The following is a 26618-nucleotide window of genomic DNA, read 5'->3' as shown; positions in this document are numbered from 1 at the left end:
AACCCATTGCCTCACAAGTGCTAAGCAAGAGCTCTGCCACTGAGCTACAGCCCAGGCAACATTATCATTCTTGTCTTTAATTTATTCCTCATCCTTCTATGATTTCCTGAAAGAATTCACCTTCCCCAAGTTTCCTTACCCTTTGGGTTCCATGCATGGTCTGTAATGGTAAGTCCTGATAAAAGGAGAGTATGTGTGAAGTTATTTCTGGCTTACCTTCTCTCTGTGTCTGGTGGAGTGTTCTATAGCAGAGAGCCTCCTTGTGACTGATATTATCATGCGCCCATTAGACAGTCCAGCCATTCCCAGGGAGTCCCTGCCATGTCGCTCTCCCAGTAGGTCTCTGATTTTACCCTCTAGTAGCAATGTTTTCTCTTTCTGTCCTTCTAAGCCTAATTATGGAAGAAGCATCCTGATTTTGCTAACTTCTCTTCTTCTCCTATTTGATGTCTTAGCTCTTCCAGCACATTTAGCTAACTTGCATTCAATTATCTGTTGAAATGACTAACACTGATCTTTATTTTCCTGGGTGGACCCTAACTGATATATCTATTAAACTGCTTAAACTGCTTTCTGATGCTGTGTCTTATTGGTGTTTGAATTATTAATGTTAAAAAATTCTACCACATAATATCAGTCCAATAGAACTGTTTATTGCACAAATTGGAGCAGAAAAGGTTGAGGAAAGTACAACAGCATCTGCGGAGAAGAAACCACGTGACTTATAAATACTAAGATATCTCATAGCCCTGTTAAAACCAAAGTTCCCTCATTTTAGTATTCAATCACACTCCTCTGAGAGTAGTGAAATACTTGTAATATAGAAAGGTTTGGGATCTTTTTTGCTTAAATGTCCCTTTAAAATTTGTTCTAATTAGTTATACATGATGGCAGAATGCAATTCAACTGATTTTACGCAAATGGAACACACTTCTCATTTCTCTAGCTGTGATGCAGTCATACCGTTCTTGCAATCATACATGTAGATAGGATAATAATGCCCTTCTCATTCCACCATCCTTTCCACCCCCATGACCTTTTCCTTCCTCTCACTACCTTCTGCCCAACTCAAAGTTCCTGAAAGGGGGGATCTTATTTTGGGATCATGCATTTGTTCATTTCCAAGTTTGTACTGAGTGCAAACTTTGTGCAAGGGAATGTGCTTTGGCGTTAAAGACAAAAGATTTTATATAAGAAAAATGTCTGCCATAAGGCAGATTAGTAGTGAAACTTAATGTGCAGAGGATAGGATGGAATCATTGCCACATTGGCCCCTCGCTTAGTTTCATTTTTTAAAATTTTTTTATCCTAATTTGTTATATATGACAGCAGAATATATTGCAATTCATATTACACATATAGAGCACAATTTTCATATCTCTGTTTGTACACAAAGTAGAGTCACACCATCCGTGTCTTCATACATGTACTTAGGGTAATGATGTCCATTTCATTCCACCATCTTTTCTACCCCCATGCCCCTCCCTTTCTCTCCCACCCCTATGCCCTATTTAGAGTTCATCTATTCTCCCATTCCTTACCACCCCAACCCCATTATGAATCAGCCTCCTTATATCAGAGAAGACATTCAGCATTATTGGGGGGGGGGGGGATGGCTAACTGCACTTAGCATTATATTCTCCAACCCCATCCATTTACCTGCAAATGCCATGATTTTATTCACTTTTATTGCTGAGTAATATTCCATTGTGTATATATACCACATTTTCTTTATCCATTCATCTTCTGAAGGGCATCTAAGTTGGTTCCAGTTTAGCTAGTTTCTTAATGTAACTGATGCCATCAACTTCAGTCTTTCGCTACCACTTTGATATAAATCATAGCAAGTATGTCTGATTACATCCTAGTCAGGCCCTGTCTAATCGGTTCTATATGTTTACCAAAATCACTTTCTCTAAAATTGTCTATTCATTATATTACTCAATCTCTTGTGCCAAAAACTTCACTTGATCTTTATGCTTACAGCAATAGCTTCTATCTCTGCTTATCTGTCTCCACAACAGCTTCCCTAATTTTATACACCCATTGTTCTCTTCTCCCCTCCTTCCTCCTCTTCTCCTCCTCCTTCTCCTTCTTCTCCTTCTTCTGTTACAGGGATTGAAACCAGGAACACTTAATTACTGAGCCAAGAACTCAACCTCCCACCCTTTTTTAATTCAATCATGCTAATTCACATAACCTTCACCTGAAAAACTCATGATTTTTAAAATGAGATGTTTAAAAATCTCTTATTTAGCAGTTTCAAAATATACAGCACATTAATATCAACCATGGTCACCACACAGTGCCCTAAAACTTAATCTTCTTGTCTAACTATAGTTTGTAAACTCTGATCAACAGCTTCTCTGCTTGTTCCTCCCCGCCTCTACTGACCCTGCCCCAGACACTAGTGAGCACTTATCTACTATTTCTATGAGATCAACTTAAAAAATCATCTTCAAACTAAAGTGAACCATTTAGTTTATAAGAATGAATATTGTATTTATTACACTTTTCTAATTTTTTCCCTTGAAGATTCCAGAATAGGCCAAGAGGATCTCACTCAGTACTCTCATTTTCAAAACAAAGCAATTTGTAGAGACTTCATGAGAGTTTGAGCCAGGATACTAAGGTTGCTAGAATTCAGGTCCAGTTGTTCTCCCAGGTATTTCTTTGTTTTCAGTGAACCATCTGTCATCATTGCCTCTATCACTTCTCCTATTTTCTGATCCTCACATAAGAAGTAAGAAGTGTTTTGCCAGCGATATAATGTAATATATTTAAACAGTAATGTATTCAGAAGAAAGACCTAGAAAAATAATAGATATTACATAGACTTACATTTATATTAGAATTATTTTATAGTCATGGAAGTTCACATTATTAGGATTGTCTTCAAAGGTGTCATAGAAATATTATTAATAATGAAACTTTGAGTTCCTATAGTAGCATTACTTTCCAGTCCCACCCTCCTCTTTGAGAGGAAATTAGAAGAAGTAAATTACTCCTTCAAATTTACCTGCTTTATCCAAGTAGGAGATAGTACTATTTTTATAACAGTGCAGTCTAGATCCAGATGCTGACTACCACAAAGGAATTGTGTCCTCAGAGCACTGAAGGTAAGGATGCTATACATGACAGAGTCCAGGATCTAATGACTACTCAAGTCTCCAAAAAATAACTCACTAGGGATTCATAAAATCAAGTATCATACAGAATAAGGAAATGGTCAGCATCCCTGGATGACATAACCTCCTTGCTAGAACTTCTGTTACCACAGAGATTGGGTTCTTGGCTGCAATGCCTTCTGCAGATGCTGGTCTTGACTTTAAGTTTGAAGAGGGACAAAGATCAACCCATTCAATACAACTCTAAACTAAGTCAACTGAGGGAGGTCTACGTATGTAATCACATTATGTCAGAAAGGAAAGTTTAGTTTTCAATGCAGCTTACCCAGGACATTTTTGCTAGGATATGTTGCTACTGGAAAACAAAGATAATGGAGTGTAAAAGAATTAACTTTGCTGCAGGGCTTCTTTGCTTTCCCTATACAGATCTCATGTGTTCTGATAAATAAAGTGAAGAAAGTTTGCCTTGCTCTAGTTTTGGACATTGGATTTTTGGGTTGTATGAGAATAGAACATGTTTCTTGTGAAGCACATGTCTGAGTTTTTTTGAGCATTGATATATTGTGAAATTGTAATTTCTTAGATTACTAGATCTTCTACTTCCAGAATGTCCTAGAAGAGATAAAGTCTTATTATTGGATTTACTCAAGGTACATATTTTTTGCAAGTGAGTATTCCCAGCTACAAAATCTTACAAATTGTGTTTGAAAAGAGCATGTCTCTCAGACTGGAATTGGTAACGATTTTGAAAGATTCATTTTCCTAGAATGGGATAAACCACCCACGAAGATCACTGGTGAGATAGTAGATGGTGTGTTCTTCACGGTCATTTTATTGGATTTTCTGTTTGATTATTTATCTATGTATCTGTCTATCTCTATCCATTTAATTAATTTGTTTATTTTGAGAACACACTGCATTCAAGCATCTCTCTCCTCACTCTGTGCTAAGGGTAAGCCTGGAAATGTTAACATCTATTATACCATATACAGAAAGAGCATACCCTTAATGTGTCTTTTAGAAGTTCACTATATCTACAAAGAAAGAAAAATATTATATTTTATTTATATTATTGATATAGCAATCATCATTATTAAGGGCATTTACTGAAAATTCAGTTTTGTCATTTTTTAAATGACATTGTTAATTAACTCATTAAAAGAAACTTATATAATAGATTTTACTATATTGCTCTATAGTTGAAGAATCTGAGGCATAAAGAGATTGAGTAACTTGTCTCTAAGTCAGGGTTATGAAATTATGGACATGAGAGTAGACCTCAGGCTGTCTCATGCCAGAATCTGCTTCCCTATATTGCAAGGCACAAGTAGGGAAATAGAACTGGTTTGAAATTGCTGTCTGACTCCAGGTAAGATAGGATGGTGGCTTGAAATTTGAGGTAGAGTACAATTAAGTCAAATCATGATTTGGGGGATAGCTACAGGAAAGAGGTCATGAAAGAGTTTGGGAATTATACCTACAAGAGTGTTCTAGTCAGTGACAATGTGATTCAGATCTTTACATTGCCATTTATTATGTGTAGAACTTTTAGATCAGTGCTTAGCCTGTTTAACAGTTTGGTTATTTGTTTGTTTGTTTTTTAATATTGTTGGCATAATGATAATATATGAAAAACAGATGTTTTGTACCCAGTCAATACATATCATCATTTGTGATAATTATCAGAAATTGATAATTAAATCGACATGGCTAATGGAAGACAATGGAGAGTAAAGACAAAAACTATGAATGGAATTTTCATCCTCCAAATCTGAGTGAGCCATTCTCCAATTTTGAGAGGACTGGAGGAGATTCCAAGAAGTGGAACATGGTGATCCATCAAGTTTTCAACATGCCTGAGTTTGAGATGTCCATTGAACATGTAAGCAGAGGTGACCAATAGGCTTAACATTTCTTTCATGTCCTAAAATGCTAATTTGTTCTTGGCATATAGTAAAGATGCTCTTTTCCATCTTTTCCATGGACCTCTATTTGGAAACAAAGCACTGTGTAATGGGGAATGCTGATTTTGAATTAGAATAATCTCAGTTCTATTTCTTATTCACTCTGTGATCTCATCACTTTATTTTCCTTACTTGGGGCTCTGTATGTAAAGTACTCATAACAACTGCTCAGAAAAGCATAGGCTGCACCATGAGTCCCTTTCTAATGTAGCTTTTCTAGGCTGTTTATTTTTCTTCTGTAGGTACTTCTATAATATTTTAAAATATTGTTTCCCCCTCTTCTCCCAGGAGATGAGACCATCTCCCTAGATTCAGATGTAAAAGCTGACATACTGGTGAAACCTAACAATTTAAGCCATTTTAGAATGCTCCAGTCAGTATTCAGTTCTTGAATTTCTAAGAGATAGCATGGTTTTTCCCATTGTTTCATTTTTAAATCTAATTTTTATTTTAATATTTGAGTATAACATACACATATATATGCACACAGAATATGTGTGTGTGGCTCAGTTAACTTTTACAAAGAGAATATACACGTGTAACAACTATTCAGAAAGGAAATAGAACATGAAGCAGATCTTGGAAGATCCCCTTGTGTCAACTTTGTCATTCCCTTAATTGGTCACACAGTTGACCATTTTCCTGTTTCATTCATTTCTACTATGTTCCTTTAAAACACTTATATTCATTCTGTTATACCTTACTTGGCTTATCTATTCAGCATTATGTTTGTGAATTGTCTTCATGTTGTGTGACTATAGTTGATTATTTTCAATTGCCCAGTGGTATTCCACTTTATGTGTATACCACAATATATTTATTGACTGCACTGTTGATGGAATTTTGTTATTTTCTAACTATGAACTGTACACATTATAAGTGTGCATTTGAAAAAATTGCTGGGATATACAATGTACATATGTTCAGTTTTAATGTATACTGCCTGTTTATCTTCCCACTAAAATTTAATGTTATTGGGTTGACCTTCAATATAATGACTGCTTTCTCTTATGGTAGAATGCATGTGTCCAGGTTTTGAATTGATTCCTTCATATACCTTATTAGTTCTTGTAACAGGCCTGTGAAAAAAAGTTATTATTATAATTATTCCCATTTTGTAGTTGAAAAACTGAGCTCCAGCACAATTAAATTGTACATGGCTATATCCAGGAGTGATAATAAAAAGTGAAGATATGTTTGCCCATACTTAATTAAAAATTGTAAGAGGAGAGTAGTCATCCTTTAAACAGGTGACAAACTGGTCTCAGTAGAAAACAAATAAAATAAATACCAGGACCTCTAAAAAGTCAAGGAGCCCACATCCCACTGGAGGTTTTTCTTCTTTTCTGTGTGGAATTAAGAATGTCTAATTTTAGTTTAGGTGCACACACTGATAATGTGGTGAAATTTAACATTGAATGCCACTATCCAGAACAAACAGAGAAAGGAAGAGTAGTGCCTTCCATCTACCTAAGGTCTTACTTCTCCCACTTGCTGTCATACATGAAAGGGCATCTGTCCAGCTCAAGTTCTTATTAGACTGATAGTTTGGCTGCCTCATGCAATTTTACCCCCTCACCAACCAAGCAAAGTCAGATTGTGTGACCAATTAAGGGAATGACAAAGGGTATCAAAATTTATGTGCATTGTGAAAACAACTTATGATTCTTTATCTTTAGTTTTTTGTTCCCCTACCAATGATTGAACTAAGGAACACATAACTACTGAGCCACATCCCCAGCTCTTTTTCATTTTGTTTTTTATTTTGAGACAGGGTTTTGCTATATTGCCTAGGACCTTGCTGAATTGCTGAGGCTGGCTTTCAACTCTCTATCCTTCTGCCTCAACCTCCTGAGTAACAAGGATTATAGGCATGTGTCCCAGCATCAAGCTCCCTTTACTTATTTTTTATTTAGTTTTATTCAAAATACATTTATTCAGTTTCTATGTATTAAATATAAAGAGCAAAATATCTTAGTTGTTAGAGGTAAACAATAATTGTGATGTATTTTTTGGTTTCAGAAAAAGTGTGAGCAAATTTGTCTGGATGATTCCTCTGTTAATCACACAATTGCCTCTTTTAACTTGTGGGGGTCATTTCACAATTTGAGGAATTCTAATGGGCCCAGTCATCCACTGGAGAACCTGCCTCTAGGCTCCCCAGAGGTGTCAGGTCTCTGACAGAGTATATCAACAGCAATGCTTCCATGTCATTTGTGGTTTGGATTGGAAAAATCTCGGCAAGGAAAAATATTAAAGAAAACATTGGATGATCTATCCATGAGCCAGTTTACTCACATTTTTATAATGATAAAGAAAATCTTTGCCTATTTCTTTTTGTTTTGGTTTAGACTTATTCCTATCTTTAATTATTTTTAACCTCTGATTTATTATCCTAGTTGTCAAATATTTGACTTAAAGGGGGGCTTTCACCTAGCTCACTGATTCCAGATTCATATGGCATTTCACATTTCTTCTAGTCTTGGCTACTACTAATATTGCCTCCATTGATGTTGTCCAGGTCCATTAAAAATAAGCCTGCAAGGGGCTGGGGATGTGGCTCAAGCGGTAGCGCGATCGCCTGGCATGTGTGCGGTGTGCAGCCTGGGTTCGATCCTCGGCACCTCATACAAACAAAGATGTTCTGTCCACTGAAAATATTTAAAAAATTCTCTCTCTCTCTCTCTCTCTCTCTCTCTCTCTCTCTCTCTAAGAAGAATAAGCCTGCAAATTTTCCTGCTCAGTTTGGTATTGTCATCCATTCTGAAATCTCTGGGATTTGGGAAGAGCTGTTAAGTGAATTAGCTCACACATATGAATTATTATCTGGCATAGGGTTTTGTTGCCAATCAAAATAGAAGTGTTGGGCTCAGTAGTAGTGCAATTATCAAGCAAGCATGAGCATGATCTCCATAACTGCCTAAAGAAGGACGGACAGAGAGGAAGAAGGAAGAAAGGAAAAAGTAATGGAGTGAAGAAAAGAGGGTTGGAGGGAGGTATGGACAGAGATGAAGGAAGGAAAGAAGGAAGAAAGAACTATTTACAAATCTGCCATGTCTGTTGACCTTTGTCATCATATCTGGCCTTTCATATTTCAATGTTTGCTCTTCCAAGTTCCTGTCTACAATGCTGGATTCCCATCACCATTTTCTTGGTGTACCTTGCAGTGGTTCAGGGCAATTCCCTATCACCCACAATGTCTGCACTGACTCATGTACTTCTTTCTGTCCATGCTAGCAGAGACTGATTGCCATCTCTGTGTGTCAACCACACTCACACTCACAGTACTGGGACTATTAAGACTACTCCATAATCACCCATTGTGTGTCTCTGAGCTCTATTTGCATCCCAGCTCTATTTACTCCATACTTTTTCTTTCCTGGAGTCAGCTAGGCTTTGACCTTGCCATATAGTCACTTTGTAGCAACACCACCCCTCTGAGATATCTGTCACTATTCACCAGCTCTTGGGTAGCAAGAATTGGAGTTGTTGAGAATTCAGAGTGTGTCCTTCAACATTCCTTTTGGTCTGTGTCTCCTAGGTTTTACCTAATGTCATGAAAATGTTCTCATTCCTACTGTCTGCACCTCTTCTGATCACACTTGAGCAGCTCTCAGCTTTGTTGTCACCGTGGGTTCAGACTTGCTTTTCACATTGCTTTCTTAACATAAGATTCTCGAGTCTTTAAAGGTCATTGCTCCCCCCACTCCCAGGTGGGGGTGAGTAACACAATTTTCCTACTGCATGTGTATCTCACATCATGGATGTCCTTAGAGTGTTGTGTCCCTGAGAGAGGGCTTTCTATCATTTAACGTTTACAAGGCATTCCTCCTCCTTTATTTTTATTATCATGAGCAATGTGCATACTTTTTCCATTACTGATAAATCCAGCATAAGACCCATAAGAAAGGTGTTCTCTTTGAAATAGAAAGCTAATGTTCTAGTTAAATCCCTCTTAGCTAAATTAATTATCCTATTATATGACAGTGATACGATTAAATTATAATATTATATAATGTGATCATTTGATGATGTATTATTAAACATGTTGTCAATTATTACAAGACATAAAACTAATTTGAAAATTTGGATAGGAAAGACAAACCTGGTGATAAAAGAGAAAACTGGAGTTAAGTATCTGATAGATTTTGTTCCCATAATAAACATCCTTAGCTTAAATTTTTTGCACAGTTTTGTCAAAAAAAAAGAAAGAAAAGAAAAATTCTACTAAAAGAAGAATCATGATGTTAAAAATGCAACTATTGTGATGTTATTAGTCTTTTTCTTACATTCTTAGCCCCTTATTGTGACCCCTGGGGCTATGCACATTTCTTCGCACCTACCCTTATTCTGTTCTAGTGTCTATATAAGCTGTTGCATACTGCTTTCTCTTAGCACTCACACAACTCTGCTTTCAAATCTACTTGTGGTATCTACTTATCAGTTAATACCAATCCTCATTACATTTGGACTCATTAGACTGTCTATGTGTATGCTTTTGCTACATACAATCCCATTAATGTTCAAATGAATGTCAGACACAAGGATTCATTCAGAGAATAAACCAAGCACAAACCAACCTACACTTTTAACTCCCTTCTGCTCCTAAAGTTTGAAAGATTCCGACTGAAGCATTTGTCAGGACATCTTGGATTCATCTGCACTGTATATACATAAAAATAGTTTTTGTATGCTATTTTTTAATTTTTGGTATGGTACTCTAGCTTTGTGAATCAACAAGTTCTTCTTACTTTATTTTCATATCATCACATCACCATATTGAGGTCTGGCACTTCTGATAGGAAAGCTTAGCTATTTGGTGTGAAGTTACTACATACTTTTTAAAAAGTACATAATGTTGAAAAAGATATACATTCCTGGTTCCTGAGATATTGTATATTTTTTGATGGAACTTTCTCCCAGAATCACTGTCTGTAACACTCACCAAAATGTTCCTGTCTCTTTTTCTTGAGAAAATATATTTACCTTATTTTATTCCCAACAACCCCCAAAGTAAGTGGACATTGTTTATTTCAGTATGCTAAATTAAAAGTCAGTATTTTCATCTAGGAAGGATATATGTTTTCAACTAATTCAACCCAAATATCAAGAAGAAGTAATTTACATGTAAAATGAAAAGAATACTTCTGCAATGATATGAAACACTTAAATCTATGACAACAATTGATGATTATTTTTTATCACTTTTTCATGAATTAAGGTTTTGTTATTAGTTTCTTATATAAGAAACACTATTTCTTCTCTCAGGTTTGCCTTTACAGGCACTTAGATGTGAGCCAAGGGAATTTTCCAGGTCACTTTTTGTGCAATTGACTAGAATGAAATGGGTTTTGTGCATACCATCTTCCCTCTAGCAGAACTGATAGAAAAATTCAATTGGTGAGCCATTCCTGGGAAGAGTCACTGCATGTGCCATGAGCATCAACTAAGGAATCTATCGTCCACAAAGCAACCCTAGCAAGGCTGTCAATTTCATATTCTATTATAAATTCTGATATACATGTATATATATAGCATATGTATGTATACATGTGTAGATGTGTGTATAATTTATATATACATCTACATACTCAGCAACATTGTCTCTGTCTTTTTGATAGTAGTCATTTTTATAAAAGAGAGATGATATTTCTTTGTGGTTTTAATTTGCATTCCCCTTCACATTAGTGATAATGAACTTCTTTTCATGTACCTGGTGGCCATTTGTTTGTCTTCTTTTGAAAAATATCTGTGGTTCCTCTGTCCACTTTGTATTTTTTTGTAACGAGTAATATGAGTTTCTTAAATATTAACTTTTTATCAGATATACATTTTGCAAATATTTTATTCTATATCAGAGATGGCCTGTCATTTTGCTATTTCCTCTGTTGGGCATAAGCTTTTTAGTTAGATACAGTTCACGTGTGTATTTTTGCTTTTGTTCCCTGTTCTTTTGGTGTCAAATCCAAAAGCTTTTGTCAAGACCCTGTGTTTTCTTCTGAACTTTTACTATTTGGGGTCGAATTTTAAGTTTTTAATCCATTTTAAGTTAATTTTTGTAAGATATTTTAATTTCATTTGGAGGGCTTCATATTGTAATCTGTATAACCTGATACAAATTCTTCCACAATTAGTTATCACTTTTTATATGGATTACTTTCTACTTGCCAGCTAGATTCAGAATTGAGGTGGAGAAGAAGACAAGGACCACTTAAAACTCATCCTTCTAGAATGTAGTATATACTGAAGTGGATACTAAATAAGGAAATGAAGCTAGAATGTGTTGCTCATAGCAACACTGATAACTACAGAGGCAGAAAAGCCATTATAGGAATGCTAAGAGAGAAAGCAGATCTCTAATAACTTCTCATATATCAAAGATAAACAACTTGAGGAAAAACAAGAATTCTATTTGGCATGGGCTCACATAAAGGTTGTAAGATAACAATAAATATCAAGCCATAAAAATCCCCCTGAGCCCAACAGTCATCGAACATTGACAGCCTAGTCCTTCCAATGCAGGCTCTGGAACAGTGCAGGCTCCAGGGAGACCAGCATTGCAGATTTTTGGTCACCACTAATGATAGAGGTAGGGAACAATTTCACAAAGACACAGCGGCCAAACCACCTCCTTCTATTTACCCTTCCCCAGGCAGATATTTTTGAGACAATATAGGCAAATAGAGCCAATAGGAGAAAAGGAGCAATGGGTACAGTATAACATGAAAGAATCCCTTAAGGAATAGTGGAATCTATAAGCATGAGAACTTGGTGAACTAAGGCTATGAGGTTCTGGGGAAGAAACTAGATAAAGAAGAGAAACTGGGGCTGGGGTTGTGGCTCAGCAGTAGAGTGCTTGCCTTGCTTGTGTGAGGCCCTGGTTTCGATCCTCAGCAGCACATAAAAATAAATAAATAAAAGTGAAGATATGAAAAAAGAAAACTCTATAAAAAAAAGAAGAGAAACTAATGAGGAAGGCTGGAGAAAATAGGTAATTAAAAAAAGCAAAAACCTAACCCCTGAACCAAAGTTTCACTTAAATCCTTTTATTAGTGGTGAATAAGTAATAGAAACCAGAAAGTTTCCCACATACATTCATTCTTAACAGTCTCCCTTCTTTCATAGAGTCCAAGATACAGGTGTATTAGAACAAGGTCTGAACTAAGCCCTTTATGTCTTAAATGCCTTGTCTTTCCCCTTTCCCTCATGAATGAAAGACACAAATATATCATACACCATTGCAACAAAAAAATGATTTTATTACGCAGAACTCTTGGGGAGGAGTGGAATCTATAAGCAGGAGAACTGGGTGGACTAAGGCTGTGAAGTTCTGGGGAAGAAACTGGAGAAAGAAGAGAAACTCATGAGGAAGGCTGGGGAAAATAAGTAATTAAAAAAATAGAAAAAACCTAATCCTTAAACCAAAAAAATTCACTGAAATCATTTTATGAGTGGTGAGTAAGGAATAGAAGGCAAAAATTTTCCCACATTAATTATTAACAGTCTCCCTTCTTTCATGGAGTGCAAGAGAGAGGTGTATTAGCACAAGGTCTGAACTAGCGCTCTTTCTTTATGTCTTAAATGCCTTGTCTTCCCACATTCCCTCATGAATAAAAGAAACAAAAACAATGTACACCATTGCAATGAAAAATGATTTTATTAGGCAGAAGCCAGTTGCTCAAAGGCCTTCATAAGTTTCCCAATATTTAGGAGTTGTTCTCCGGGGCAAAAGGCCTTTTGTATGAGATGGACAGCAGGAAAGGTAGCTTAGTGGTATTTGTGAGCCAGGGCATTGGCCACACCAGCCACCACCTTCTGAAAAGCAGCCTGTGCCTCTGGGGTGAAATCCTTGCCCAGGTGATGGGCCATCACAATCACAATCATATTGCCCAGGAGCTGTGGGAAGAAAGAAGAGGTGTGAATATGAAGAGTCTGAACTTGAACAGAGAATATTCCAACCTCATCTCCAGCTGTGCTTGTGGTTGTAATTATAAAATAAAAGCAAAATGATAGCTGGACTTAGCTGCTGCTACAGATATGAATTCTCATGTATCTGTCAGAATTTATAAGCATAAGTTTTCTTCCCTATCTCCCTAACCCAGAAGATAAATTTTTCACTGTTATTCTTTAAAACTGTGCAAAGAAACACGACAAAGTTTATTTTCCTTGCTTGAAAGAGAAATTAGAACTGCATTTTAAAGTAGACAAAATTTTTAAATGTAATTAAAAGATGAAAGATTTTTCATTTACAAATGCAATCTAAAAAGCTTAATGGAAGAAGACAGAGCAGATATTGAAGAAAACAAAAACTGGAAAATGAAAATGAAATGAGAGGAAACAATTGTTGTCAATGGAGAATAAAAGATCAACTGTCCCAAACACCTATGACTTTGCCTCCTGCTATGAACTTATCCTTAGGAAGGACAAGGAAAGATCACATTGAGGGATGTCCTAGACTCACCTTGAAGTTCTCAGGATCCACATGCAGCTTGTCACAGTGCAGCTCACTGAGACTTGCAAAGGTGCCCTTGAGGTTGTCGAGGTGTTTCAGGCCATTACTAAAGGAATCAATCACCTTCTTGCCATGTGCCTTCACTTTAGCATTGCCCATAACAGCAGATGCAGAGGACAGGTCCCCAAAGGAATCAAAGAACCTCTGGGTCCATGGGTAGACAACCAGCAGCCTGAGGGGGTGAAAAGAGCCAGGTCATGGAGAAAGTCAGTGCCTGTCAGAGATGTCTGTCTCCACATGCTCAGCTTCCATCCCCCTCCTCACCCCAAGCTGCCTCATGACATGGATACTCACCTGCCCAGGGCCTCAGCACCAATATCTGCTGCATTCACCTTGCCCCAGGCAGTGCTAATGGCATTCTTCTCCCCATCACTCAGATGCACCATTGTGTCTTTTGGGGGGTTGCTAGCAAACACAAGTGTGTCAGAAGCAAGTGTAAGCAGCAGCTGGCCCTGCTCTGTCCTTTATGCCCAGCCTTGACTCCTGCATTCCCTGCCCTAATGAGCTCATTGGCCAAGACTAGGGTGTGGCCCTACAGGATGAGGTTTGGATGATGACAGCCATAACAGTCCTTGGCAGCTCTGGCACTGCCTTGGAGTCTGACTTCAGGCTCTCAGTCCTCCTTCTTCATATCTGCTGGTCCCATGCCAGTAGTTCACGGTGGCCCTAAAATCATCCTCCTGGGCAACTTTACTTCTATGAATTTTGAAATAACTACATGATAGGTCTATTGGAAATTATTTACTTAATTATCTTATTATATAAATTTCAAAAGGAGGCACAGATTATAGAAGAAATTTGCCTGCTGTGTTTTAGCAAGAATGTATAGAGTGATCTCCTCCTGTTTCTCCAGAATATATAAAATAACCCACAGACAGAATGGATAAAGGCTCTGTCATGATTCTAAGTATGTCTTCCTTCTCCTGGTTTGGATTTCATCCTCCTCCTAAGAAAATAAATATTCATTCATTCTGTCAGTCATTCAATTTTTGGTGTTTTTCTGTGTGTGTTTGTTTAATTTGTTCATCTAATCAAATAATATTTGAAAAGCAGAATAAATATGAATCCAACCATGTTTGTGTAATACTTACTTTATTAGGTTTTGTTGACCAAGACATAGAAATATTGAGACCCTTTAATACAGTAAAAATTAAAATTAGCTTAAAGCCATTTACAACACAAAGTTTTATGTGTTGAATTAGCAGAAGCTATGGGGGACATAGTCAGCACCTCATTAAGAAATTCATCCTGCCAATGAGAGTTTAAGCCACCTAAGAAATTAAAGTCACGAATAATTAGTGAAGAACAAAAGACAGTCAGAAAGACAGTTTCAAAAAGGTGGAGCCCCTTTATTTGATTTTTGCACACATAAAAGATAATTTAACTTCATTTGGATGGCTTCATACTGTAATATGTATAACCTGATACAAATTCTTCCATAATTAGTTATCACTTATTATATGCATTACTTTCTGCTTGCCAGCGAGATTCAGAATTGAGGTGGAAGAGAAGACAGGGACCACTTAAAACTCATTCTTCCAGAATGTAGCATATACTGAAGTGCATATTGAATAAGGAAATGAAGCTAGACTGTGTTGCTCATGGCAACACTGATAAATACAGTGGCAGAAAAGCCATTACAGGAAGGCTAAGGGAGAAAGCAGATCTTTAATAACTTCTCATATATCAAAGATAAACAACTTGAGGAAAAACAGGAATTCTATTTGGCATGGGCTCAAATAAAGATTGTAAGATGACAATAAATATCAAGTCATAAGAAGCCCCCTGAGCCCAACAGTCATCACACTATTGACAGCCTAGTCCTTCCAATGAAGGCTCTGGAAGAGTGAAGGCTCCAGGGAGATCAGCATTGCAGATTTTGGGTCACTGTTAATGGTAGAGGAAGGGAACAAGTTCACAAAGACACAGTGGCCAAACCACCTCCTTCTATTTACCCTTCCCCAGACAGATCTCTTTGAGACAATAGAAGTAACTAAGGATTAACCAGATCAGGGGAAAGGAGCAATGTTTCCAGTACAACATGGAAGGAAAACCTTGGAGAGTAGTGAAATCTATAAGCAGGAGAACTTGGTGGACTAAGGCTGTGAGGTTCTGGGGAAGGAAATGAAGAAAGAAGAGACACTTATGAGGAAGGCTAAAGATAATAGGTAATTTAAAAAAAATAGCAAAAACCTAACCCAAAGTTTCACTTAAATCCTTTTATGAGTTGTGAGTAAAGAATAGAAAGCAGAAAGCTTCCCACATACATTCATTCTTAACAGTCTCCCTTCTTTCATAGAGTCCAAGATACAGGTGTATTAGAACAAGGTCTGAACTAAGCCCTTTATGTCTTAAATGCTTTGTCTTTCCACTATCCCTCATGAATGAGACACAAACATATCATATACCATTGCAACAAAAAGTGATTTTATTAGGCAGAAGCCAGATGCTCAAAGGCCTTCATAAGTTCCCCAATATTTAGTAGTTGTTCTCTGGGGCAAAAGGCCTTTTGTATGAGATGGACAGCAGGAAAGGTAGCTTAGTGGTATTTGTGAGTCATGGCATTGGCCACACCAGCCACCACTTTCTGAAAAGCAGCCGGTTCCTCTGGGGTGAAATCCTTGCCCAGGTGATGGGCCAGCACAATCACAATCACATTGCCCAGGAGCTGTGGGAAGAAAGAGGTGTGAATATGGTTAACAGAGAGCAAGGACAGAGAATATTCCAACCTCATCTCCAGCTGTGTTTATTGTTGTAATAGCAAACTAAAAGCAGAATGATAGCTGAATTTAGCTACTGCTAATAAGAATTCTTCTGTGTCTGTCAGAATTTATATGCATAAGTTTTCTTTTCTATCTCCTTAATCCAGGAAATACATTTTCACTGGTATTTTTTAACACTGTACAAAAAAGCATGACAATTTTGTCTTCCTTGCCTTGAAAGAGAGATCAGAGACTATTTTAAAGAAGACAAAATCTTAAATGTAAGTTAAAAGATGAATGATTTTTAATTTACAAATATAATACAAAAAGTTTAATGAAAGAAGACAGAACAGAAATTGTAGAAAAGAAAATTGGAAAATGAAAATGAAATGAGAGGAAACAATTGTTGTCAGTAGAGAATGAAAGATCAACTGTTTCTAATACTGATGCATTTGCCTCCTGCTATGAACTTATCGTTAGGAAGGACAAGGAAGGATCACATTGAGGGATGTCCTAGACTCACCTTGAAGTTCTCAGGATCCACATGCAGCTTGTCACAGTGCAGCTCACTGAGACTTGCAAAGGTGCCCTTGAGGTCGTCGAGGTGTTTCAGGCCATTACTAAAGGAATCAATCACCTTCTTGCCATGTGCCTTCACTTTAGCATTGCCCATAACAGCAGATGCAGAGGACAGGTCCCCAAAGGAATCAAAGAACCTCTGGGTCCATGGGTAGACAACCAGCAGCCTGAGGGGGTGAAAAGAGCCAGGCCACAGAGAAAGTCAGTGCCTGTCAAAGAAGTCTGTCTCCATATGCTCAGCTTCCATCCCCCCACAGCGCCACCCCTACCAACAAGCTGCCTTATGACATAGATACCTACCTGCCCAGGGCCTCACCACCAACTTCATCTACATTCACCTTGCCCCACAGGACACCAATGTCAGGCTTACCATTTTAAGTCAGATGTACTATAGTGTCTTTTTCTGGAATTGCTAGCAAACAAATGTGTGTCAGAAGCCGTGCAAGCAGCAGCTGGCCCTGCTCTGTCTTTTATGTCCAGGCTGTACTCTTGCTTTCCCTACCTTAATGAGAAGATTGGCCAAAGCCATCGTGTCGCCCAACACAGTCAGGTTTGGCTGATGACAGACATTCATGTCCTTGGAAGTTCTAACACTGCCTTAGGAGTTTGACCACCGACTCTCAACCCTCCCTCTACAGATACTTGGTCCCATACTAGCAATTCAAATTGCCCCTAAAAACATCTTCCTGGGAAACTTATATAAATTTTGAAATAACTGCCTGGTAGCTCTATTAGAGATTTTTACCCTAATTTTCTTATTATATAAATTGGGAAAAGCCGCACAGACAAATAGAAGGAGTTTGCCTGTTGTGGTTCAGCATAAAAGTGTATTGATGAATCTCCTCCTGTTTCTCAACAATATGCACAATGATCCACAGACAGAATGAATAAAGCCTGTGTCATAGTTATAAGTCCATCATTCTTCCCCGGATTTGGCTTAAATCCTCCTTGTAAGAAAATAAACATTCATTCATTTATTCATTCATCCATTAATTTGTTGATGTTTTTCTTTTTTTAATTCTAATTTGTTATATATGACAGCAGAATGCATTACAATTCATATTATACATATAGAGCACAATTTTTCAAATCTCTGGTTGTACAAAAAGTAAAACCACACCTTTCGTGTCTTCGTACATATACTTACGGTAATGATGTCCACTGTCATTCCACTGTCATTCCTACCTCTCTGCCCCCTCCTTTCCCCTCCTATCCCTTTGCTCTATCTAGAGTTTGTCTAATCCTCCCATGCTCCCCCCAACCCCATTCTAAATCAGCATCTTTATAGAAAACATTCTTTATTTAGTTCTTTATTAACTTCACTTACCATGATATTCTCCAACTCCATCCATTTACCTGCAAATGCCATGATTTTTTTCTCTTTTAATGCTGAATAGTATTCCATCGTTTATATATACCACATTTTCTTTATCCATTCATCTACTGAAAGGCATCTAGGTTGGTAATGCAGTTTAGCTATTGTGAATTGTGCTGCTATAAATATTGATGTGGCTGTGTCCCTGTAGTATGCTATTTTCAGGTCCTTTGAGTATAGACCAAGGAGAGGGATAGCGGGGTCAAATGGTGGTTCCATTCCCAGTTTTCCAAGGAATCTCCATACTGCTTTCCATATTGGCTGCACCAATTTGCAGTCTCACCAACAATATATGAATGTGCCTTTTCCCCCATATACTCACAAACACTTATTGTTTTCTGTATTCTTAATAGCTGACATTCTGACCAGAGTGAGAAAAATCTTATAGGAGCTTTGATTTGCATTTTTCTTATTACTAGAGATGTTAAACATATTTTCATATATTTGCTGATTGGTTGTAAATCATCCTCTGAAAAGTGTCTGTTCTGATTGGGTTATTTTTTTTTTGGTGCCAAGATTTTAAGTTATTTATATTATCCTAGATATTAGTGCTATATCTGATGTGCATGTGGTAAAAATTTGCTCCCAAAATGTAGGCTCTCTATTCACCTCACTTGTTGTGTCTTTTACTGAGAATAAGCTTTTTAATAAAAGTTTGAGTCCATCTCACTTATTGATTCTTTATTTTAATTATTGCATTATAGGAGTCTTTTTAAAGAAGTTGGGGCCTAATTCGACATGATGGAGATTTGTGTTTACTTTTTCTTCTAATAGGCACAGTGTCTCTGGTTTAATTCCTAGTTTGTTGATCCATTTTGAGTTGAGTTATATGCATGGTGAGAGATAGAAGTTTAATTTCATTTTATTGCATATGGATTTCCAGTTTTCCCAGCATCATTTGTTGAAGAAGCTATCTTTACTCTAATGTATGTTTTTGGTACCTTTGTCTAATATAATTGTAATTTTGTGGGTTAGTGTTTGTGTCCTCTATTCTATACCATTGGTCTAGCAGTCTGATTTGGTGCCAATAATATACTGTCTTTATTACTATTGCTCTGTGGTATACTTTAAGATCTGGTATAGTGATGCCACCTGTGTCACTCCTCCTGCTAAGGATTGCTTTAGCTATTCTGGGTCTCTTACTTTTCCAGATGAATTTCATGATTGTTTTTTCTATGTCTATGAGGAATGTCATTGGAATTTTGATCAAAATTGCATTAAATCTGTATAGTGCTTTTGAAAATATGGTCATTTTGATAATATTAATTCTGCCTATCCAAGAGCAAGGTAGATCTTTCCATTTTCTAGAAGTCTTCTTTGACTTCTTTCTTTAGGGTTCTGTAGTTTTCATTGTATAGCTCTTTCACCTCTTTTATTAAGTTGATTCCCAAGCATCATATTATTTTGAGGTTTTTGTAAATGGGGTAGTTTTTCTCATTTTCTTCTCAAAGGACTTGTCACTGATATACAGAAATGCCTTTGATTTGTGGGTATTGATTTTATATCCTGTTACTTTGCTGAATTCATTTATTAGTTCTAGAATTTTCTTGTGGAGTTTTTTCGGTCTTCTAGGTATAGAATTATATCGTCAGCAAATAGTGCTAATTTAAGTTTTTCTTTTCCTATACATATCCCTTTAATGTCTTCTGTCTAATTGCTTTTGCCAGTTTTTCAAGAACTATGTTAAATAGAAGTAGTGAAAGAGGGCATCCCTGTCTTGTTCCAGTTTTTAGAAGAAATGCTTTCAATTTTTCGCCATTTAGAATGATGTTGGCATGGGGCTTAGTATAGATAGCTTTAATGATGTTGAGATATGTTCCTGTTATTGCTAGTTTTTCTAGTGGTTTGAACATAAATGGGTGCTGTAGTTGGTTGGATGCTTTTTCTGAATCTATTGCGATGATCATGTGATTCTTATTTTTAAGTCTACTGATGTGATGAATTACATTTATTGATTTCCATATATTCAATTGCATCCCTGGGTTAAACCCCACTTGATTGTGATGCACTATCCTTTTGATATGTTTTTGTATTCAATCTGCCAGAATTTTACTGAGAATTTTTGCACCTATGTTCATTAGAGATATTGTTCTGAAGTTTTCTTTCTTTCATGTGTCTTTGCCTGATTTGAGAATCAGGGTGATACTGGCCTCAAAGAATGAATTTGGAAGTGCTCCCTCTTTTACTATGTCATGAAATAATTTGAAAAGTATTAGTATTAGTTCTTCTTTAAAAGTCTTATAGAACTCAGCTGTATATCCATCCATTCCTGGGCTTTTCTTGGTTGGTAGGCTTCTGATGGTGTCTTCTATTTCATTGCTTGAAATTGATCAGTTTAAATTGTGTACATCCTCCTGATTCAATTTTGGAAAATCACATTACTCTAGAAATTTGTCAACACCTTCAATATTTTCTATTTTATTGGAGTACAGATATTTAAAATAATTTCTAATTATCTTCTGTATTTTTGTAGTGTCTGTAGTGATATTTCTTTTTTCATCATCTATGTTAGTATTTGAGTTTTCTCTCTCCTTCTCTTCATTAATATGGTTGTGGGTTTATCAATTTTATTTATTTTTTCAAAGAACCAACTTTTTGTTTAGTCAATTTTTAATTTTTTTTCAATTTCATTGATTTCAGCTCCGATTTTAATTATGACTTGTCTTCTACTGCTTTGGGTGTTGATTTGTTCTTCTTTTTCTAGGGCTATAAGATGTAATGCTAGGTAATTTATTTGTTTACTTTTTTATTTTAAAGAATAAACTCCATGCAATAAACTTTCCTCTTAGTACTGCCTTCATAGTATCCCAGAGATTTCAATATGTTTCATCAGTGTTCTTATTTATCTCTAAGAATTCTTAAATCTCCTCCTTGAAGCCTTTGCAACTCACTGTTCAGTCAGTAGCATATAGTTTAGTCTCCAGGTGTTGGAGTCATTTTTATTTTTTATTTTATCATTGACTTCTAATTTCATTCTATTGTGGTGTGATAGAATGCAAGGTAGTATCTCTACTTTTTTTGTATTTTCTAAGAGTTGCTTTGTGGCATAATATGTGGTCTATTTTAGAGAAGGGTCCATGTACTGCTGAGAAGAAAGTGTATTTTCACTTGTTGAAGGATGAATTATTCTATATGTGTCAGTTAAGTCCAAGTCATTGATTGTATTATTGAGTTCTATACTTTTTTGTTTTGTTTAGAAAATCTATCCAGTGGTTAAAGAGGTGTGTTAAAGTCACCCAGAGTTATTGTGTTGTGGTCTATTTGACTCTTGAACTTAAGAAGATTTTGTTTAATGAAGGTAGATGTTCCATTGTTTAGGGCATATATATTTATAATTGTGATGTCTTGTTGGTGTATGATTTTATAATTGTGATGTCTTGTTGGTGTATGATTCCCTTGAGCAGTATGAAGTGTCCTTCTTTGTCCCTTTTGATTAACTTTAGTTTGAAATCCACTTTATTTGATATTAGGATGGAAACCTCTTCTTGCCTCTCCTGTCCATGTGAGTGGTATGATTTTTCCCAACCTTTTACCTTCAGTCTGTGGATCTTTTCCTACGAGATTAGTTTCTTGGAGGCAGCATATTGTTGGGTCTTTTTTCTAATCCAATCTGCTGTTCTGTCTTTTGATTCGTGAGTTTATGCCATTAACATTCAGGGTTATTATTGAAATATGATTTGTTTTCCCAGCCATTTTTGTTTATTTTTGGTATTTAACTTGACTTGGTTTCTCCTTTGATTGGTTTTTCCTTTATTGTAATACCTCCATCTGCTGATTTTCATCCTTGTTTTTTATTTCCTTTTCTTGGAATATTTTGCCAAGGATGTTCTCTAGTGCAGACTTTCTAGTTGTACATTCTAAAACTTCGTTTATCATGGAAAGTTTTATTTCATCTTCAAATCTAAGGCTTAATTTTGCTAGATATAAGATTCTTGATTAACATCCATTTTCTTTCAGAGCTTGGTATATATTGTTCCACAATCTCCTGACTTTGAAGGTCTGGGTTGAAAAATATGCTGAGATACAAATTGGTCTTCCCTTATATGTGATCTGATTCTTCTCTCTTGTGGCCTTTAAGATTCTATCCTTGTTCTGTATGCTAGGCATTTTCATTATAATGTGTCTTGGTGTTGATCTGTTGTAATTTTGTACATTTGGTGTCCTTTAAGCCTCTTGTATTCGATTTTCCAATTTGTTCTTCATACTTGGGAATTTTTCTGATATTATCTCATTGAAGAGATTGTACATTCCTTTGGTTTGAAACTCTGTGCCTTCCTCTATCCCCCAAACTCTTAGATTTGGTCTTTTGATGCTGTCCCATAATTCTTGGATGTTCTGTTCATGGTTTCTTACTATCTTCACTGTGTGATCAACTTTATTTTCTAGGATGTATACTTGGTCTTCATTATCTGATGTTCATTATCTGATTTTCTGTCCCAAGTAATCTGTTGGTGATGCTTTCTATTGAGTTTTTTTTTAATTTGGTTTATTTTTTTCCTTTATTTCAAGGATGTCTGATTGTTTTTTTTTTCAGAGTCTCTCTTTCTTTCTTGAGATAGAGATACATATTTTACTAGCTGTATTTGCTTCCTTATCTCTTTGTTGGTATGATCAATAGACACCTGTATTTTGCTCTCTTTTCTCTTTGTTGGAGTGATAAATTTTTGCCTCTATTGCTCATTTAGGTCATTCTTTAATCTCAGATCATTTTAATTATGAACATTCTTAACTCCTTCTCTGACATTTCATCAACTTCACTGTTCTTGGGTTCTGTTATTGTAGTATCATGGTTTGTCTGGGGCACTTTTCTCCCTTGTTTATTCATGTTGTCTCTGTGTCTTCCTTTCTTGCAATGTGGATCTGAGATATTATAGTTTCTTCCCTATAATCTTGAAGTATCCATATAGATTATCTGTACCTTACATTGATGTTGGGCTTCCAGACCCTGCTGGTTTCCCACAATGGATGCTACTGCAACTAAAGGTGGTGGCTGCAATAGCAGAGGTAACTTGAGATAGCAGTGGAGGTGTCCCAAGATGGATGCAAAGTCTTTCAGAGATGGGGCTTAAAGGATGGGCCCTACACTGGCTTTGTGATGCCTGCTCCAAGATACAGCTGCTTCTAGGCCCTGTCTCTTGTCCCAAGGTAGAGACTACTGTGTGGGAAAGGCTATGGGGATGGTTGCAGTGTCACAAGATGCAAGTAAGTTAGGCCTGGGTTCTCAGGTGGGGGCAGGGTTCCAGGCCTACTGAGCTCAGGTGGGTGTCTGCCCATGGGTGGAGGTGGTCTGGACAGAGCCTGGGCTCCAGAAGTCTGTGGGTGGGATGAACCCCAGCCTACCCAGGCTATGGGCTCCCATGCAGGTCAGCAGAGGAGAATCTGGGCAGAATGAATCTGGGCTGGACCCTGAGCTCAGACAGGTGTTTACCCATGGGCAGAGGTGGTTCTGGCTGGAGCCTGAGCTCTAGAGGGTCCACTGGTAGGTGGGATGGATCATGGATCAGGTCAACTCTGGGCCTGGGCTCCTGCCAGGTCAGGCAGAGGCTGATCTGGGCAGAGGCAGATTTCATCGATGTTTTCCTGGGTATGTTTGTTTAATTTAGTCACCTAATCAAATACACAATGTTCCAAAAATAGAATAAATCTGAATCCAAACATGTTTTGTGTAATAGTTTCTGTATTATGTTTTGGTGAACCAGTTATGGAATTATAAAGAACCCTTAATACAGTAAAAATAAAAATTAGTATAAATCCATTTATAACACGAAGTTGTGTGTAGAATTAGCAGAAGCAACTTTTTCAAATGGGAAACTAATAAGGGATGGTTCTGCTTGGAGTCATCTGGGAAAATGTGAAAGCAGAGAAGATTCTCTGACTTAAACCTAATGGTCAGAAGGTGACAAGACATTCTGCCCTTGGCTATGGTATTTCTTTCCCCCTAGGCCTCCAGGAATGCTGTGTTTTAGAATCGTGTCCTTGGTTAAAATTCTTGCCCTCAGTCTCTTTTTCTCTATATATGTTTTCTTTCTCTTTCCGGGTTTTCCAGTAGTGTTCTCCTTCCCCTTCTTTCTTGTACCACATAATACAGTGCTAAGTTCTCAGGATAGGAAAAACTTATGAAGTGTAGAGTTTTGCTTTTTGTTATTAGAGGACATAATTTAAAAAGCAAAGGCAACCAGCATTTTCCAAGGGCAGTTCAAGATCTCAAGTTTCCTGGAGGACTCTCTTAGTCATCTTTCCACTTTCTATCATCTCTACCTCCTGGAATTTGTCCCTTGCTTACATTCCCATTTCCTTTTAAAAAGGAGGAATTCTTTTTAATTTCTCTTAACATATTTCTACTTTATAGTCCCCTCCTGATTCTGAGAACCCAAAGTCTAGAAATTTCCTTATTTTTTCCCTGGCAATGCATGTTTCACAGAGATAGCTCATCCTTTCAGCTCTACCACTTTGAAACACAATTATACTAATATTTTAGGTTACCCTGAAAAAAAGGAGATTCTATATTGGCTGATATTCTAAGGAAATTAGTAAAATTTTCATTTTCTTTTTTCTTGGATAAGAGGTCTTTCAAATATTTTAATAATAATAATAATAATAATAATAATAATAATAAAAGAGGATTTAGCTTCACCTTTAGATTCTTGGGTTTTATTATATTAAAATCTGAATTAGTCTTATAACTGTTTTACATCCAAGCTGTTTTCAATATTCTTTTTCACACCTCTCCTGCCAGAGATCAGTCATGTAGATGGGGTAAAAAGATGTTCTAGAGAAATTCTGATGCATCCTTTGCAGGCATCCTGTCCCTAAAACCCACAGATCTTACTAAAAATACTATATAAATTTTTTATATTTTTCTGCAAAGAGCCAATTGTCAAAGCTACAATTTTGAAATCTTGTTTGGCAGAATTTAGCACTTTTTAAGATCCCTTTCTTCTCTGTGCTCTATAATCTTTCTCCTGTGTTGCTTTCTTCTGTGGCAACTCTCTTCTACTTTCAACTTCTGTAGATACTATCATCCAGGCCTCAGGGCAGGGTAGCTGCTCTTGGGAAGGCTGCTCACAGTGACTCATGTGGGATCAGAAATTTTCTTTAGTTGCTTGGGTTCTCTAGGGATAAGACTGTGAGTTATCATAGGACTATCAACAGCTCAAGTACACAAAGCCAAAATAAGTTATGAGAAAGGATGAGTATCGATAAATGTGGTTCTGTTAAGAACCTCAGGCTCAGATCTCCTATACTGTCTATAACTTTTCCTCATATCTCATCAGATCTGGACCATTCCAGAATTCAAGTGCCATGAGCTCACTTACCCCTTCATACCTGTGATCTCGCTCCCATCCTGTGAAGGTTCTGCAGCACCTCTGCACCCCTGACCACCCAACTCACACAGAGGCACAGATAAATCTACAAGCCCTAATATATATATATATATATATATATATATATATATATATATATATATATGTCTTAAAGTGTATTTGCTTTACTCCAATTATTCAAGCTTTGCTAATTCCTAATATTCTAGATAAGGATGGGCCTCATCTGAGTTTATCAAGCAGATAAATATTAACTTCTTTAAAAAAAAAGTCAGGGCATTCATCCATTGGAACATAATGTTGTTGTTTGTTTCAAAAATAACACTCAAACTAGAATACTTTTTGGATATGCTCTGGAACTCAATTTCTAATTCAAGCACAGTCTATCTACTTGCTACAGTGTTCTCTCCCACATGCACAATCTCTTGGTGATCTCAGTTTGGGGCATATTGTATTTGATCACACTTGAGCAATCCAAAAGGAAATATTTAGATATTTAAGTTTGTAACTAATAAAGAATACAGCCAGGTCAAGGGTACAAAATGGAATAAGGCATACAGAAACAAGCCACAGTATGTTGTGTAAACTACTATTGTTACCCATTAAAAAATGACAGAAAATGTTCTTTACTAATACTTCTTTGAAATTCTATACCATTTGAGGAGGTGAGGATAATCTAATCTTATAAGCAACAAAATTGATTCTTTAAAATATTAAGTAAAATTTTTAAGGCCTCGGGGTTATTTTTTCATCTTTATTACTTCTGAAGGCTTGACTTTTCATTTCAATTCTCTTTTGCCTTAATGAGACAAAAAGTGAGCATTACTTTGTTATTTTTAAGTTATACTAATAATATATGCACAGTCTAAGCAAAATGTTTTTCATTCATTATATGAGTGAACATGTGTGGCCTCATGCCTACTCACTCATGTGATCAAATACTCAATTTAGTGTTGTGGGCAGGAAGTGTTTATATGTTCAGTGGATAGAAAAATACAAGATCCCATGGCAAGACCTGGGAGTAGGTGATTTGTGG

At 36.6% G+C, this 26618-nt stretch overlaps 2 protein-coding genes across 2 annotated transcripts; both read right to left on the bottom strand.

The window, feature by feature from the left end:
• Positions 1 to 12730: 12730 nt before the first annotated feature.
• Positions 12731 to 14056, bottom strand: LOC124090972 (hemoglobin subunit beta). Its single transcript, XM_046441790.2, has 3 exons — positions 13899 to 14056; positions 13554 to 13776; positions 12731 to 12988 (listed from the first exon to the last, which is right to left on the bottom strand). Exons 1-3 carry the CDS (start codon positions 13988 to 13990, stop codon positions 12860 to 12862), a joined length of 444 nt encoding a protein of 147 aa, XP_046297746.1. The 5' UTR covers positions 13991 to 14056; the 3' UTR covers positions 12731 to 12859.
• A 1966-nt stretch (positions 14057 to 16022) lies between these two features.
• On the bottom strand, positions 16023 to 17414 carry LOC124091130 (hemoglobin subunit beta-S/F-like). The gene is made up of 3 exons (XM_058578494.1): positions 17388 to 17414; positions 16830 to 17063; positions 16023 to 16272 (listed from the first exon to the last, which is right to left on the bottom strand). Exons 1-3 carry the CDS (start codon positions 17412 to 17414, stop codon positions 16144 to 16146), a joined length of 390 nt encoding a protein of 129 aa, XP_058434477.1. The 3' UTR covers positions 16023 to 16143.
• Positions 17415 to 26618: the final 9204 nt, after the last annotated feature.

Source organism: Marmota monax, unplaced genomic scaffold (genome assembly GCF_021218885.2).
Source record: "Marmota monax isolate L192 unplaced genomic scaffold, Marmota_monax_Labrador192_F-V1.1 WCK01_AAM20220418_F8-fsc00068, whole genome shotgun sequence".
Lineage (NCBI taxonomy): Eukaryota > Metazoa > Chordata > Mammalia > Rodentia > Sciuridae > Marmota > Marmota monax.
This window is presented reverse-complemented; position numbering and strand designations above follow the sequence as displayed.

Excerpts from the sequence above, each read along its gene's own strand:
- LOC124090972 (XM_046441790.2), bottom strand. The coding sequence starts at position 13,990 with ATGGTGCATCTGAGTGATGGGGAGAAGAATGCCATTAGCACTGCCTGG. Across the intron at positions 13,777-13,898 it reads GGTGCTGAGGCCCTGGGCAG|GCTGCTGGTTGTCTACCCAT; the intron begins GTGAGTATCCAT and ends TCACCCCCTCAG. Across the intron at positions 12,989-13,553 it reads TGGATCCTGAGAACTTCAAG|CTCCTGGGCAATATGATTGT; the intron begins GTGAGTCTAGGA and ends TTCTTCCCACAG.
- LOC124091130 (XM_058578494.1), bottom strand. The coding sequence starts at position 17,414 with ATGGCTTTGGCCAATCTTCTCATTAAG. Across the intron at positions 17,064-17,387 it reads TGGCCAATCTTCTCATTAAG|CACCCCCTCAGGCTGCTGGT; the intron begins GTAGGGAAAGCA and ends CCTGGCTCTTTT. Across the intron at positions 16,273-16,829 it reads TGGATCCTGAGAACTTCAAG|CTCCTGGGCAATGTGATTGT; the intron begins GTGAGTCTAGGA and ends TTCTTCCCACAG.